Source organism: Capricornis sumatraensis, chromosome 17, assembly GCF_032405125.1.
Source record: "Capricornis sumatraensis isolate serow.1 chromosome 17, serow.2, whole genome shotgun sequence".
Classification (NCBI taxonomy): domain Eukaryota; kingdom Metazoa; phylum Chordata; class Mammalia; order Artiodactyla; family Bovidae; genus Capricornis; species Capricornis sumatraensis.
In genome coordinates, this window is record NC_091085.1 from 21,655,455 (window position 1) to 21,672,588 (window position 17,134).

Here is a 17,134-nt window from a genome sequence, read left to right on the forward strand (position 1 = left end):
TAATTTTCAGGCCAGGCTCTTTCTCACTCTATATATATTTGTGAAGCCAAAAGTGAATAGACCAGTTGGCTCCTTGGACTCTTTTTATGGTTGGGGAAAAGAATTAAAATTTATTTAGGTGGAGAAAGCGGGACGTTCGGCTTGTGAGTGGGAACTTCTCGGTCGCACACAGAGAAAGAATGCTTTAAAAATGGGTGATGTTGAGAAGGGCAAGAAGATTTTTGTTCAGAAGTGTGCCCCGTGCCATACTGTGGAAAAGGGAGGTGAGCACAAGGCTGGGCCAAACCTCCATGGTCTGTTTGGATGAAAGACGGGTCAGGCTGCTGGATTCTCTTACACAGATGCCAACAAGAACAAAGGTTTCACCTGGGGAGAGGAGGCGCTGATGGAGTACTTGGAGAATCCCAAGAAGTACATCCCTGGAACCAAGATGATCTTTGCTGGCATTAAGAAGAAGGGAGAGAGGGAGGACTTGATAGCTTATCCCAAAAAGCTACCAGTGAGTAATAGTTGGCCACTGCCTTATTTATTATGAAACAGAAGTGTCTCATGACTTTTTATGTGTACCTGCTGGCGACGGAATGAAACACCAACACTGCAGAGTGGTTTAGATCTTTATATATTAACACTTGCTTCTTACAGCTACTTTATTTTATATCCCTTGCACAACAACCTACAGGGCAAGCTGCCAAGCACTATGATTCAGAGACTATACAGTGCGCAGGCGCAGGGCAAAATAACCTTTACCTTGACTTATTTACTGCAGCTAAGACTTTGTTTGGGGGAACTTCCTTATCAACTTAGAATCCGTTTTGTCCCAGGGTCTGTTCCTTTTGAGGAATCAGAGAAACATCCTTGTGTGCAAGAAATGTTCTTTTCCCATGGGAACAAACGGGATTCTTAGCTGAACATCTCGTTTGCAAGAACGTTCAGCCCTGGTTGAGAGTCTCGTTTGCAAGCACTTCTCAACCTTCTTTATACCTTGTTCCCTACAGTACCATATTTAAATTGATCTCATACACTAGAATTCAGATCATGAACGGCTGATGGAATAATTCTGTTGGACAGTCCTGATTTAAATAAGATTGGTTTGTGGCTAAACGAATACAGTCAGCTTTTTTAATTTTGATAGTAATTACGGTTCAACAAATACTATCACTTTTCCCTTTCTAGAGAGATGATTGAACTTGAATAAGGAATATTAAACTTTTCAGGGAGATGGTGGATTCCTTCTCAAAACCTATGAGAGACTGGCTTTATATTTAGATTTCTGTAACTGGTTATATGGAGCAACAGACTGGTTCCAAATAGGAAAAGGAGTACGTCAAGGCTGTATATTGTCACCCTGCTTCTTTAACTTCTATGCAGAGTACATCATGAGAAACGCTGGACTGGAAGAAACACAAGCTGGAATCAAGATTGCTGGGAGAAATATCAATAACCTCAGATATGCACATGACACCACCCTTATGGCAGAAAGTGAAGAGGAGCTAAAAAGCCTCTTGATGAAAGTGAAAGAGGAGAGTGAAAAAGTTGGCTTAAAGCTCAACATTCAGAAAACTAAGATCATGGCATCCGGTTCCATCACTCCATGGGAAATAGATGGGGAAACAGTGGAAACGGTGTCAGACTTTATTTTTTGGGGCTCCAAAATCACTGCAGATGGTGATTGCAGCCATGAAATTAAAAGATGCTTACTCCTTGGAAGAAAATTTATGACCAACCTAGCTAGCATATTCAAAAGCAGAGACATTACTTTGCCAACTAAGGTCTGTCTAGTCAAGGCTATGATTTTTCCTGTGGTCATGTATGGATGTGAGAGTTGGACCGTGAAGAAGGCTGAGCGCCGAAGAATTGATGCGTTTGAACTGTGGTGTTGGAGAAGACTCTTGAGAGTCCCTTGGACTGCAAGAAGATCCAACCAGTCCATTTTGAAGGAGATCAGCCCTGGGATTTCTTTGGAAGGAATGATACTAAAGCTGAAACTCCAGTACTTTGGCCACCTCATGCGAAGAGTTGACTCATTGGAAAAGACTCTGATGCTGGGAGGGATTGGGGGCAGGAGGAAAAGGGCACGACTGAGGATGAGATGGCTGGATGGCATCACTGACTCGATGGACACAAGTCTGGATGAACTCCGGGAGTTGGTGATGAACAGGGAGGCCTGGCATGCTGCGATTCATGGGGTCGCAAAGAGTCGGACACGACTGAGCGACTGAACTGAACTGGTTATATTAATATATTTAAATACTGAAAAGGTCCCTTCACTGTCTCATAGAACAGAGGAGGATTCACGTGTGCTTCAAGTTGTGTTCATTAGCCTGTTAAGGCAAGGACTGAAAATCACTGACAAAGTCCACTTTATGCCAATTTAATTAAAATTCTCTGTCTAAAATTTAGCCTTTTACCTAATGAAAGGCATTTTAGTGTGGTTTATGTATAGCATCAAATAAAGAGTATTTAGCACCTCAAAAAAAATTTTTATTTAGGTGAACTCCTTTTCATACCAATAATGACCCTCTGCTAGCCCTCAGGGAGGGATGGACAGACAGAAGTGATCTATGCTTTGAGGTCATGACTCATGGGTTTGAACAGGAGCTATGGAGAGGTAACAGTTTAGACTTGATAATCTCTAGAGTCTAGAAAACACTTGCCATCTGCTCAGGTTGGTGAATTAACAATAATAATGATGTACCCATGTGTATTTCATCATTATTTATGACATAAAAATTATAATTTCTATGTACTGAATGCTTGCTATTTGACAGACTCTGTGCTAGCATCCTTGCTGTATTATCTCTTATCTTCACAACAACTTTGGAAAACAGCAATAATCTTCTCCATTTTGATGTTAAAGAAATTGAGACTCAAACAATGAAATAGTTTATACAAGTAAACAGCAGAATTAACATGTGAACCCAGACTCATAAGATCTCAAATCCCCTTTCCTTTACTCTCCTGCCTTGGTGCTTTTCCAACATCAGCTTATTTTTTTCATAATGTAATTATCTCAAACTTACAGAAAAAAAAAAAAAAAAGAAAAGAAAAACACTTAGTTTTTATGGAACCATTGAGAGCAGGTTGCCCATAAATCTGGAACCATCTCTTCAAAAATGTGGAGGCCAACTCCTATAGAGACATTCTCCTGTGTACCCACAATACAAGCTTGAAATCAGGGTACTGATACATGACTACACTCTCATCTTCAGACCTCATTCAAATTCTATCAGCTGTCCCCCAGATCATTCTTAAAGCGAAAAAGCTCAGTTCAAAATCGCATTCTATGTAGTACCGTGTCGTTTGGTTTTGTATACCATCTGGACAGTTTCTGGGCTTTCTTTGACTTTCATGACTTATATTTTTCAAGATTATAAACCAGGGGGAGGGATAAATTAGGAGTTTGGGATTAACAGATGGACACTACTATATATAAAAATAGGTAATCAGCAAGGACCTACCGTATAGCACAAAGAATTGTACTTAATAGTCTTGAAATAACCTAAATGGGAAGACTTTGAGAGCGAATAGATATGCATATATGTGTAACTGAAATGTCCTGCTGTACACCTGAAATGAACACAGCATTGTCAATCAACTAGGGGGCTTCCCTGGGAGCTCAGACAGTAAGGAGTCTACCTGCATTGTAGGAGACCTGGGTTCAATCCTTAGGTCAGGAAGATCCCCTGGAGAAAGGAATGGCAACCACTCCAGTAGTCTTGCCTGGAGAATCCCATGGACAGAAGAGTCGGGTGGGCTGCTGTAACCCACCCAGCTCCTCTGTCCATGGGGTCACAGAGTCGGACACAACTATACTATACTCCAATATAAAATACAAATGTTAAAGAAATATTACAAATTAGTTTTGTAAAATACCCACCAGGTTGGGCTTGTCTGATTTTCCTCATAATTAGATTCAGGCTCTGCATCTTCAGAATGAATATCACAGAAATGGTACTGCCTTTTCAATGCCTTCTAGCCAATGGGACACAATTGCAACTTATCCCACTGTTGGTGATATTAACTTTGATCACTTGGTTAAGCTGCTATGTGCCAGGTTTCTTTACTATGAAGTTACTTTTCTTCCTTTGTAATTAAGAGGTCTTTTTGTGTTAGTTGCTCAGTTGCATCCAATTCTTTGCAGCCACATGGACCTGCCAGGCTCTTTTGTACATGCGATTCTCTGGGCAAGAATTCTGGAGTGGGTTGCCATTCCCTTCTCCAGGGGATCTTCCCAACCCAGGGATCAAACCCAGGTCTCCCACATTGCAGGCAGATTCTTTACCATCTGAGGTAGCCCCCAAGAAGTCTTTTATGGGGAGATAATGAGACAACATAAATATTCTATTCTTCCATTTATTTACATACATTACTCAGGGTTTCTTGTTCTGTTCTCTTTGATTATAATTTGTCATGACATTGGATGACTTTTTAAATAAATAGCAAAGAAGTGATACAATGAGGTGAGCCAGCTTACAAAATGATTAATAATTGAGAAAATGGCAGGAACTTCATGGCCCAGTAAAACTGAGCAGAATATTCTAAGATTAAACTAGATGTCTGGGAAAGGTGAATGATTGAAACCTGGTCAAAACGATCGTGGTCTTAACAGTTCCAAATAGAAAAGGGAAATGCCTTCATTAAAACTGAAGTTGCCTTGAGAGCCTTCAGTGTATCGGTGGGATTTTTGTGGAAGTGCTTGGAAGCATTGGTGGGGATCACATGTGGTGACGGATGTGTGGTGGTTGTGTTATTTTGTGGAATGTGGAAATTTCCCCTTTCTGAGGACCAAGCCAAAGTATGAGTTTGAAGGTGGCATATACATAGGGAAATGCTAAGGACCAGGCATCTTTCTCTGAAGGGAAACTGCGGGTAGTGACTCCTGCCTCTTACTCTTGGCCTTTTCTTTCCCACTAGCTGGATTAGATTACATTGGCGTCAGCCAAAAACTGAACTTCGCTCCAGGAGTACCTGTTCAGATGTTCCGAGTAACAATCCTTGCTGACCTGGGACAGCCCATCTTTGAGGGTTCAGAGCGGTTTGAATTACTTCTTCAGATGCCGCTGGGTGCAGCACTTGGAGAACCCAATAAAACCACCATTTTCATCAATGACACCATCACTGACTGTAAGCAGAGTGCTTGTCCTCCTTTTGGTTGAAAGACTTTAAAGGAGAGGAAGCAGCCAAAACAGTTCTCCTAACAAGTTTCCGGATCCCTGCAACCCTGGTATATCAATGGTATTGTATTGTCATTGGTGTTACATACATTCTGGTGATATGTGCAAGTGTAGTTTATGCAACTGTATGAAAATATAAAGAGGAAGAATAAGCCTAGAAAGGATTATTAGACTGTGCTCTGCTTTTTCCTTTTACTTTGTCACCAAGGCCTATGAAACCCAGTCGTCAATTAAGTCAACAGTCAAGAACAAAAGGCTCAACCTTTCTTTGTCCACTGATGCTGGACAAGCAGATTCCAACTACAGTGATGCCTTTATCCTCTTCCCGTTTTTCAGGTTATAGTGCTGAGTGCCCTTAGCACTCGTTCCTGACTCTCTCTCCAGATATAGGAGCTGATAAAAACAAGGGCACTCATACTCAGCATATCACCCTGAACCATTCTAAAAAAGCCAGACTTCCAGACTGCTTCCCAGGTGGTGCAGCTCATTAGCAAACAGGAATGGAAACTGGAGGTTTGGATCCTTCAGGCAGCACCACGTCCATTTGTGGGGTGCATCTGGGCTCCTGCTCTTGAGCTGCCTCATGTTACTGGCCTCCCTTCTACTCAGACGTAAGCCACAGAAAATGACCTATCTGTAAGCTGCTCTAACAGCAACCAGACAGGAACTCCACTTGGTAGCGTCGGCAACTCTCAGAAGTCAGTGCACACTGTGTTGCAATGTGAAAGGTCTTCTCTCCAAGTTGACCCTGACCATCCCTAGAAGGAGATATTGTTGTCTGTGCATCAACATGGGGACATGCTTCTGACTTCAAACCAGATCAATCATGTCTCCAAAGTGAAAATACACTGGAAAAATGTGCTGAGAATAATTTTCCATGTAAAAAAAAAATGGTCCCTTCTGTGAAAGATGACACAATCAACCAAAATCATCCTGTCACCGAGTCCAGCTGACCACTGTCAATCCATCACATCATCCCTATAAGGAGAGGTGTTTATTGCTCTACCAATGAACATCTCATCTTCACTATAAAAATGAGAAGACTCAGCCATCATTCATTTAATGACCCATACACTCAGCATGCTGCCTTTTATAGTTTCATAACTGGGTTTATAAAATTGAGTAGAAAAAAGCAAGTCACAATCCAAAGTTACGTAACATTTGTTCCATGTAAAGGAAAGGGAAACCAGCAAGTATAGTGAAAGGTACTAACCCAGTGCATCTCAAACTTCGTTAAGTATCACCGGGAGGGCTTGAGACAGAAATGCAAAGCCTCCCCACCAGATTTCAGTTCAGTAAAACGGAGGACGATCTGATCATCTGTAATTTTAACAAGCTCCCAGGTGGTGCCACTGCTGCTGTTCCTCCAACCACACAACGGTCCCAAAGTAACTAAGAGGCAATGATTTTGATGCTAGTACATGACAACTCACCAGAAAGATCTCTTCTAAAATTATCTGCAGATCCAAAATTCAACATAAAAGCATTTTCGGGTTTCCCAGGGGGTGCTGAAGAACCCACCTGCCACTGCAGGAGACATGAAGATGTGGGTTCGATCCCTGGGTCAGGAAGATCCCCTGAAGGGCATGGCAACTCACTCCAGTATTCATGCCTAGAGAATCGCACAGAGGAGCCTGGCAAGCTACAGTACAGAGGGTTGCAGAGTCGGGCATGACTTTAGTGATTTAGCACACTCTGAAATAATATTGATCTTCCTCACCTAAACTAAAAATGTTACCCTGTTGCTGTTAATCTTCATGTTAATATGAAGATACTATTAAGGTTTCATTATTTTGCTTTGGTAAAATGTGTTTAAAGCAGTCCTTTTCAAATTGTCCTGTGCATGAGATACCTTTGAGCATCTTATTAACATGCAGATTCTAGAGCAGCAGATCTGACATGAGGCCTTCGATTCTGCATTTCTAACAAGCTCCCGTGTGAAGGTTTTAGTCTATCACTGAAAATACAAAGATGACTATGTTCTTCGTTTTCAAAATACATCAGATTCAGGCTGATACATTTTTCCAAGTGAAGCCTGCAGTACTGATACCTGACACAAGCAGAAGAGTGGCTTCAGAGAGAGGTATTCGTGGTGAGGATAGCAGAAAGCTAACCTGATTGCTTCTGCTGTCAAGGTTCACCAATGTTCAGAGTGACTGCCTAAACATATGCAGTACTTTAAACTTACACAAATCCATGTGTGAGGGCCATGCTGTATTCTGGCTTCAGACAGACTGAGATAGGTTCAGTTCAGTTCAGTCGCTCAGTCGTGTCTGACTCTTTGCAACCCCATGAATTGCAGCACGCATGTTATGCTATTATTTTTACAAAGAGCTGTGAAAGTCGCTCACTCGTGTCCAACTCTTTGTGACCCCATGAACTTTACAGTCCATGGAATTCTCCAGGCCAGAATACTGGAGTGGGTAGCCTTTCCCTTCTCCAAGGGGTCTTCCCAACCCAGGGATCGAACCCAGGTCTCACACATTGCAGGTAGATTCTTTACCAGCTGCTGCACCTGCCTTTAAAATGGTTACAGGAACCAGGATAACTGTGTTCTATGCCTGAAACAAGTGCATTATTTTGGACTTCACTGTCTCTTCATACTTTTCCCAATTTGAACCTGCCTGTCCACTGAGTTAATTCCCCCAGGGAAACTGACAGAACAGTGTCCACCAGTGTTAAGGACTGGTGGTTTCTCAGAAATGGGATTTATTATGTTCCTTAAAATGTTACTACAACTGAATTTATCCACAACACTAAGGACACGTGAATCTTTAACAATTTTTTAAAAACACACGTACCCAGAGTCAAATATTAAAAAGCATAATCACATTTGAAATAATTACTTAAAACCAACAAATTGGTATTAGCTGGTTTAATATTAACATATTGACCCTTTTTATTGTCTTATCATGTACCTGTCACATTTGACACTGAATGTTCCACAAAGACCAACATTTAGATATCTATCCATAAATGCCACTACCCTAAATTAGGGTACTGAGTTCAGATTAACACATTATAATGAGTATATGTAAGCCCTGCAATAAAATTAAAGCACACACTTGGTCTACTATATGAATTTGAAATTTGAAAAATTTGCTATTGGAAAATTTTCCATTTTTTCTCTAAGGTTACATTAATATTTAAAATACTGAAGTTGAAATGATAGCATTAGTTTCACTGGACACCTTCCCAATAAAATATAATCTTCCCAACAGAGTAATACATAATTATCTATTAAATGAAATAATCTTAACAACTGACTGAGACCCTGTGGTCACCTAGGTAAACACCCAGCCTCTTCTAAGCTGACTTTAGGACCATTCATTCCACCCATTTAAACTTTCTATTCCTCAACTGTAAATTGAGGAAATTAAATGGGTTCCAATTTTGAGTCTACTCTACCACCAATTCCTGTTTTAAAATAGTTGGTTGGGCTTAAGTCATCATTTTTCCTGAACGAGCAGTATAAATAAAAACTTGGCTTTATTCTAGATGAACGTGCAACAGTGATAACCTAACTGACCTGTGATCCACAATGCTAAATTTTGATAAATTGTTTCTTTTCATGCCTTTTTCAAGTGTCAATTTACACATGTATGTCCCAGTGTCCCTGAGTTCTGAAGGACTATTAGGCTGTTTTTGACTTGGAAACACTTGTAAAGTCTTCCTCAACCTTGTATTTTCCCATTTCTTTCAAAATAAGGCCACCACTCGTAATAGCTTTTTACATGGAAGAGTAACCATGCCTCAATTTTGCATACATTAGATCCGTAATTGAATCCAAGGTGACAAGTCAATGGGGGGTGGGGTCACAAAACACATTCAAATCACTCCACAAACTGCTATAAACACTGCATTTTGCTTGACACCATGGCAACAATCCCACTTTTTAGAAGTAAGCAGTATTAGTAATATTATAGAAACCAGCATTATAAATAGAAATCTCAATTATGTGTGGGCTGATAAAAGCAACTGATATGGGGAGGAAATCTAAGGAAAAAAGATAGTATCCTAAAGGAAAAAAGTGAATAAAAAATCAAATGAGAAAAGAAAATTAAAGAAATGGAAAGAAAAGACCACTTAAGGATTATAAAAGTTATATTTATTCACGATGCTACATTTATTGCATTCCCTTAGAAAAATGGAGAACTATTTATGTACCCAATTTGCACATATAAAACTTTATACAAATTATGTGTAGCACATAAAGGCCTCTGGTACAGCTAAAATCCTGACACTACAATTTGGGTTATCCTGCTTCAGGGTCTCCAGTTTATCAAGTCTGTCCATAGAAAATAAAAACTGGAATTAAGTCATTCTTGCTGTTCACACTTAGAAATTATTTTAAATATAATAAAATAAAATTTTCAATTACTCTAAAACCCAAAAAAGGTTAAACCCGAAGGGGATACATTTTGTTACCAATTTCAATTCAACAGTATGACAAATTGACACCTTATTTTGGCTGGGTCTTTTGAAAAAAAGAAAAAAATCATCTTAAGTTTTGACATTATCTTTCCAAGTTGTGGCTGCTTCAGAAGTAATTTGTCAAAAATATTTACCAAACAATTAAAAATAATAATAATAATATCCTTTTACAAAATGGTACAATAACACCTTAAGGAACCAGAAAATACTAAATGTCTTTGGCTATACAACTAAAAGGCCATTCTTCCAAACAGAATAGGGCATATTCATCACCTCAGAACTATAGAAACAGCGCAACAGAAATATGCATAGAATTTAATGAGAATTTGTCTTGCCTTTTTTTCCCATTCTACCCACATAATAAGCAAGGAGAATGCAATGTACATAATCTTCCTGGATGAAACTCAATAGCACTACAAAGAAGATACCCAAACTTCTGCAAAGGCAAAGTGAATTAAAACAATTACACAACTAAGTGAAGACTGAAGGGACAAGTGTTATCTGCAATTTTTTTTTTTTAACTTGTTTGCTTGCTTTTAAGCGTCACAGGTATAGAAATTATAGCTCATAAACAAAGTCACAATCGTCACAAATGGAACTATAATAGAAAAATAAATCAAATGAAACATTTATTAATAAATGAAGCCTATTTTATTACTTCAAGTGTTAATGATAAAAAAATTTCAGCACAGCTGTTGCATTTAAAAAAGTGAAACTACATACTATGTCTCTAGCTCGGTAAACAGATGAACCTGATGTCGTTGAATGACATAACAATTGAGCATTGTACAGTACATCTTATGAAGACCCGTAAATTAAAGAACTACTGGTTTAAAGTTAGTGATTATGAAACAAATATGTATTCATAGTTTCAGCTTCTTTTTTCTTCCTCGGCCATCAGGTGCTCCATCCATTTTACGTTTCTGTGTCTAGAAACAAACAAAAGGGTTTCCTTCATCACAAGAGTAATATTAACATGAAATATACTGGAAGATACATGATAGCACTTTACTAATAACTGCCACCTGATAACAGGTATTAATTCTCTTAACCCAAAGAACCTTAATTCTCTAAATAATCTTATCTACGTATTTTAATAACACAAAGAATTTACTGTTATTAATGAAGTAATGAGTAATTCACAATTAACAACAGTAAGTCAACACACCAAACACATGCTTTGTATTTAAGAGAGCAGTAATGAGAAATACTTGGTGAGGTTACATAAACACCAGACTTTCTGCAAACGTTCATTTACTCATGACCCTGTAAGTTATTACTAAATAACAAAATGACTTTTTCTCTCTCATAATTTTTGCCTTCACAATGCTAAGAGATCACTGGGGAAAGAAACCAAAGTTTAGAAGTGAACAGTAAAGGTTGTAAAAGTCAATGCTTTCCTAATATTTATTTAAATATTCTAATATTTTAACCTGTATTCTCAAAGTCAAGTGTAGGCTCTTGGCACTCACAAGACAGAGCTTACCAAATTTTTACCAATCCTCACATTGTGAACTACCATCATAACATGATCTTCCCCACACAATGCAATCAGGTTTGTTTAGACATTTTAAGCAATTTAATGTTATACGATCTACCAAAAAAAAAAGACTAATGCATCAGTGATAAGCCAAGTAATGTTCAAATTCTTGAAAACAGTTAAGCCCCCCAAGAGGACATTTACACTTTCATCAGTACTCACTGAAGGTTTGGGTCCTCTTTTCTTCTTCTCTGCCTTCTCCTTTTCTTCTAGTTCCATATTTTCTCTTTCAATCAAGGTAATTAAGGTGTTACACCTCCTCTGGAGTTCCTAAGTTATAAACACAACTTTACATGATAAATCTGTATTCTCTGTCTATAAGGTTTCATGAATACAATTTCAAAACCAAAGGTATGTTTTAACAGCATATCATCACTTACACCGCCCCCCCCAAATATATTAAAGTTTTTTAAAGCAAAAACCTACTAATTTTCATACACAATCCATGCCAGGGGGATTAAAAAAAGATATGTGTGCACCTTTCACTTCATTATTTAAGGCCATACTACCATACAGGACACAGCCAGGAAATATCTGCAACAGTACATACAGAGAGAAGGTAGTACGCTACATCCAAGTTCTGAATTTACTGAGATACACACACCAGAACGTTTTACAGATGTGCTATGGTATGAATCTGCCTGGCTTACAGACAAAGATCACGCCTCAACTGTTCCAGCACAAGGGGAAGGGGCAATACACATATTATCATTTTGTATGTGTGCCTTAACATGGACCGCATTAGGAAGTAATACAGTTTTAGGCCCTGGTATTGTACCAGTAAACTAAGGTGGCACTGCATCTTGTTTCCCTTACTAACTATGAAGTACCTGTTCCTACTTTAAAAGATATAATACAGAGCTTATGGCACCTGAATCTGTCTCCTCTCATTGTATATTTATAATGCATTTATAGTGCAACATTTCCCAACCTGGAGTTTCATAAAACACCAGCCTCCAATGACATTTAATGGGAAAAAATACCTTCAGTGGTCAAACACTTACAAGACTGTAAACTATCTCCCATCTTGAAGAGCAACAACGTATTTTAAATATATTGAGAGAAAGTTTATTATTATAATATTGTTTAAACTTTGCTACCCCAGTATATCTCAAAATTAAGATTACAGAACTTTTTTTGGCATTAATATCATCCTGAAGAATGCAAGATGAAGCTAAAAATTCAAAGGTGGCAAAATACATAAGGGAAGAACAATTCATCAAAGCTAAATTTTTCTGAATTCTAATTTTACGTCATAAAAATGGAACTTGCTGATCAGAACCTAGCATTAAAACAGTACAGTATTTTACCACACTAAGCTTTTTAATTAACTGAAAATTCAGTATTCTGATGGGCAGATGCATGAGTAGAAGTCCTTTCTTTATAAAAATGTGTATATTTACAAAAGCAAAAGTCAAATTTTAAATTGTGATTATCTTATTCACAAGTTAAAACTGATGTGACTTTTTCTTCTACTTAAAGCTAGATTAAAATTCACACAAAAAACTAATCCTATTGTATATAGTGATGTTAAAAGAAGTGCTATCAAACGATGGAAAAAATAAACTTTGTAAGTGACTCATGACATTAGGTTTGTAACTGTGGAGGTGAACTGTTTCTTAAGGAACTACTTTAACCTTTGATACAAACAGCAATCTAACAAAAATTTACTTCAAAGATACACAAATTTTCTCTTAATAAAAATTTAAAAGGTACCTTAAACAATACTACATTATCTACTTCATCTGAATTGTTTGCTTCAGTCCACAAAAAGGCCCCAGTACTCACCATTGCGGTTCTGGACTTTAGAAACCAGTCGAATCTGAACTGAGGAGAGTTGCGAATACACTGCCGCAGCTCATCATACACATTTTCCTTGTCGAATCCAAGCTTGTGAAGCATACAGATCAGGAAGCGGTCTTCCTCTTCAGTGTAGTTTTTCCCTTTGTTAGTACCATAAGATATTCTCAGCTGATGAAAAGGTGCTTTGTACCGTCCAATCTATGAAAACCGGATTTCACATTATACAAAATACAAATCCTGTATACCCTATATTTCAAACTCAGTAAAGTTGGCTATAAATGTTGTATTTCATATCCATTTTTTATCCAACGCACTTCCATTGTATCACCTTTGTTCTGAAACAACTGGTCTTTATTATTATAAAAATAAATACAGACTCAGACTTTGTAGTACTATGTAGCAAAGAGCTAAATCACAGAGACTCTGACTCACATGTACCAACTGAAATACTGAGGTAAATTCTGTTGAAAATGCCCATGAAGTTTCAATGTTGTTCTCTCAAGAAATTTTTAATTTTAACTCATTTCTTTTCCTTTTAAAAAGTTTCTTTAACTCTTATACTTACAGGAGTTATTTTATTAATTACAATACTTATTATTCAAAGTACCTTCGTGTCAAGTGCTTTTTTGATGCTAATTCTCCTCTGAATTCTTGCCTCTCCTCTCTCGATCTGAGCCATAATCTTTTCTATGTCCTGCAGCTCATTGCATCTTTCCCAGAACACAGCTGTAGGAGTAAGATTGGGCAAATGGGAGAGGTAGAGAAAGGGAAGAAATGTAAGTAACTTGTTTCTATAAGTGCTCTGATCTATTTCATTTGCTAAGGATTAAGAAATGTTTCCCTTCTTCCCACATCTAATATAGTAAGTCACACAATTATCTGTTTCCTTAACTGTAAAAAAAAAAAGTAAGGTGAACGGCATGATTTAAGCATTTCCCAACACCTAATTCTCTGCTCTTTTGAAATTTTCAGCAATCACCAAAGCACAACTACACATATCCACTTGTCAACCCAACAGACTTCAAGAAACACAGAATTATACAGTATTTGAAAAGTTATAAAGTGAAATGAAGTAAAAAGAAAGCACAATTATTCAGTGACCTATTCTTGTTTTCTTGGTTACAGTTAGTTAACAAGGGTAAAAAAAGAAAAATTAATGATGCCATTTTAAAGAAGGGGAGCTTTTCCAACTCATTTTTAAAAAACAAAACAGATACTAAGTTGTGGCAAATTTTAGTTTATCAAAACATCATTCACGGACTTTCCTGGTGAGAGGTTAAGACTCTATGCTTCCGGCCCAGGAGGTGTGGGTTCAATCCCTGGCCAGGGAGCTAAGACTCCATATGCCACGTGTGTGCTGTGCTTAGTCTCTCCGTTGTGTCTGCCTCTGTGTGACCCGTGGACTGTAGCCCGCAGGCTCCTCTGCCCATGGTGATTCTCCAGGCAAGAATACTAGAGTGGGCTGCCATGCCCTCCTCCAGGAGATCTTCCCAACCCAGGGATCGAACCTAGGTCTTCCGCACTGCAGGCAGATTCTTTACCATCTGAGCCACCAGGGAAGCCCAAGTGCCACATGTATGGCCAAAAATTTTTTCTTAATTAAGAAAACAAATACATCATTCAGAGTAAGAAAATCTCAACTTTCCAACAGCCCTCCAGAAGCCTGAGAACATTCTTAAACCTACTAAAATAACAGAAGTACCTGAGTATTCAATGACTTCTTCTGGAGTTTTTCCCTCTACTTCTCTTGCTATATTTTCAATATCATCACGACCCCACTTCTCATTAGCTTTGATAAACTGGTTAAAATCTCTCTTATTCCAATTGGTAAATCCCTTCAAAGCAAAGGAAACAAAGCATATAATCACTGAGCTTGGGGGAAAAGCTATTAAAACTTTACCAATCTTGCTAAGTATTATAGAAAAATTTCAGTTGCTCTGAGTTCTAAGTTATTTTAAAGTGGTAACTATTCATATACATAGATGTGCACTCTGGCAATACATCATATACATTGCTTAGACAGCCAAGCAAGTAAGTCTGAGTGGGAGAGTAAGAAATGCTGCACAATAAAGTGACATTTTCACTGCGCTTTCAAGGAGATATTGTCAGGAGGAGTGAACATAAAGAGCCAGAATGAATGTAAAGAGCAAACATATAAACCAAGCGGCAAAACAAAGTAATAATAACGCTTTAAAGGTAGGTTAAAGCTAGATTCTCAAAGGCCTTGACTGAATCCTAAAGGATGTTTCAAAAAAGTACCAAGCAGATACTTGTAATTGAGAACGACTTCATAGTAAAAATGAGAAGATCCACAGGAAAGGGAAGGTGGGAGCACTGGAAGAAAGGTGATCAAAGATGCTGACTCTACAACAATAGATCTGGTGCAAATCTATCCTCTTCTCTTCTACCTCCATAACTAATGACAATCACAACACAGCGTACACCCATAAGCCCATGCTTCATCATCTCCAATTCTTCCACTTCTGAAAGCAAAAACTTTACTTCTTTTCTTTATCCCCACAGAACCTAACAGGGTACCTTACAAAACAACCATTACTAAACCTGGTTTTGATCGAAAGCTGTACCTGCGTCAGAAGCTTCTCTTTTTCCTCTAACTCTTCATCATTAAGGGGTTCAGCTTCATCAATTTTAAGCTGTTCTTCCTTCTGTGCCTGTGCTGCATTTGGTAGGTCAGGATTTCGAGGGACCTAAAAATACACATATTTTTTCTATGTCATCAGTCAATACATTTCAGGAAATATGTGATGAACTAAACTCTTAACCAACTACATGAAATTTTACAAGTTTTAATCCAAGAAAATATATTGATATCATGCATTTAGTAAGTTAAAACAAATGAAATTAGTTACAAAGTTTTACTTCTGTTACCTTATAACCAATTGTTTTTCTGTAATACAGAATTTCTTTTTCCAATAATTCAAATAGACGTGGAGGAAAGAACTGGAAATCCTGAACATTGGGTTGTTTTGGAGGTCGAGGAGCCTAAAAAAAAAAAGCATTGTTTGTAAAAACAAACAAACAAAAAAACAAACCTATTTTGCTTTAAATCTATCTGAAATCTTTTTGCACTCGATAAAACCATGACAGTCAATTCTCCAAGCAACTGAATGCATCTTCCATAAAATTTAACAAACATCAAGCAAATTTTAAATGCTTACATTTAAAATTAACTTTTAGAAACTTTCAACAAAAGCTGAAGGAGGTATACTGGAAGAAACCACACAAAATTTGATTCTCAATCTGATTTTACTGCAAGAATATAAGAAGAAAAATAATTTGCATTTCCAGTATTTTTAGATATTTGTGCTCTATCAACTCACCTTGGGTGCTTTAGGTTCACTGACGCGAAGAGCTTCCCTGAAATAGGCATCGACAGCATAGTTGGCTTTTCTTTCTCGTTTAGGAGGCTCAATCCACTCTGTGAATGCAATCTAGCCCATGGGAAACAGTTCAAATCACCAACTTTTATTAACCACAAATCTTACATGAATGCGACTCCTACTGTTACATCAATATGACTTATTTATAAATGCAGATATTCGTAACACCATAGACTATATGAGGCTAGGGACTAATGCAATTAACACACAAGAGGATGTCTAGTGAATAGCATAAAACATTCAGTAACTATTTCCTGACCAAATCAATGATAATTGGGTGAAAAAAGAAATGTTGGTATGCTAGAACTAAAATTAGGAGAGAAATGTAGATAAATATTTAGACTAGAAAAGATTCAGAGGATATGAATGTCTAAATGTTAAAACGGAAATCATTAGGTAGAATTATTTCTCTTCTGCCCTGCAGTTATTTTCTAATTTCTCTATATAATACTAATTAGGAAGGAAATAGCAATCTAGAAATTAGCAAGTTCATCCCTTTAATTATTAATAGCCAATTCTGCTTAGGAAAAAAAAAATCTAATAATGTTGTGACAAATTTTACTTTTGGCAATAGTTTTAATTTCCAAATATCCCTAAGTACTATAATCACCCCACACAATATACTTTACTGTATACATAAATTTTTAAAACATTTCAGCATTTACCAACTGAAAATTTGGCATTAAATTTAACACAAAAATGAAAATAATTCAGACGTGAGTAAACAGAAATGACTACTGTTTGAGATAAGGCATCACACCTAAGACTTAAATTCCAATTTT

At 37.6% G+C, this 17,134-nt stretch overlaps 2 protein-coding genes and 1 pseudogene across 2 annotated transcripts in view; 2 read left to right on the forward strand and 1 right to left on the reverse strand.

Annotated features, from left to right (window-relative positions):
- The window catches only part of FREM3 (FRAS1 related extracellular matrix 3), a 100,613-nt gene extending 95,457 nt beyond the window's left edge, over positions 1-5,156 (forward strand). The window contains exon 8 of the mRNA XM_068990220.1: positions 4,915-5,156. Coding sequence (XP_068846321.1) covers positions 4,915-5,156 — 242 coding nt within the window. The remainder of the gene's footprint in view (positions 1-4,914) is intronic.
- LOC138093709 (cytochrome c pseudogene) lies at positions 191-535 on the forward strand (annotated as a pseudogene).
- Positions 5,157-9,302: 4,146 nt separating the features above from the next.
- Positions 9,303-17,134, reverse strand: part of SMARCA5 (SNF2 related chromatin remodeling ATPase 5) — a 35,474-nt gene continuing 27,642 nt past the window's right edge. Inside the window, exons 17-24 of the mRNA XM_068990100.1 lie at positions 16,293-16,403; positions 15,841-15,954; positions 15,537-15,659; positions 14,654-14,786; positions 13,559-13,677; positions 12,937-13,149; positions 11,311-11,418; positions 9,303-10,537 (exon numbers count right to left, since the gene is read on the reverse strand). Of these exons, the coding sequence (XP_068846201.1) occupies positions 10,472-10,537; positions 11,311-11,418; positions 12,937-13,149; positions 13,559-13,677; positions 14,654-14,786; positions 15,537-15,659; positions 15,841-15,954; positions 16,293-16,403 (987 nt within the window). The 3' untranslated portion in view covers positions 9,303-10,471. The remainder of the gene's footprint in view (positions 10,538-11,310; positions 11,419-12,936; positions 13,150-13,558; positions 13,678-14,653; positions 14,787-15,536; positions 15,660-15,840; positions 15,955-16,292; positions 16,404-17,134) is intronic.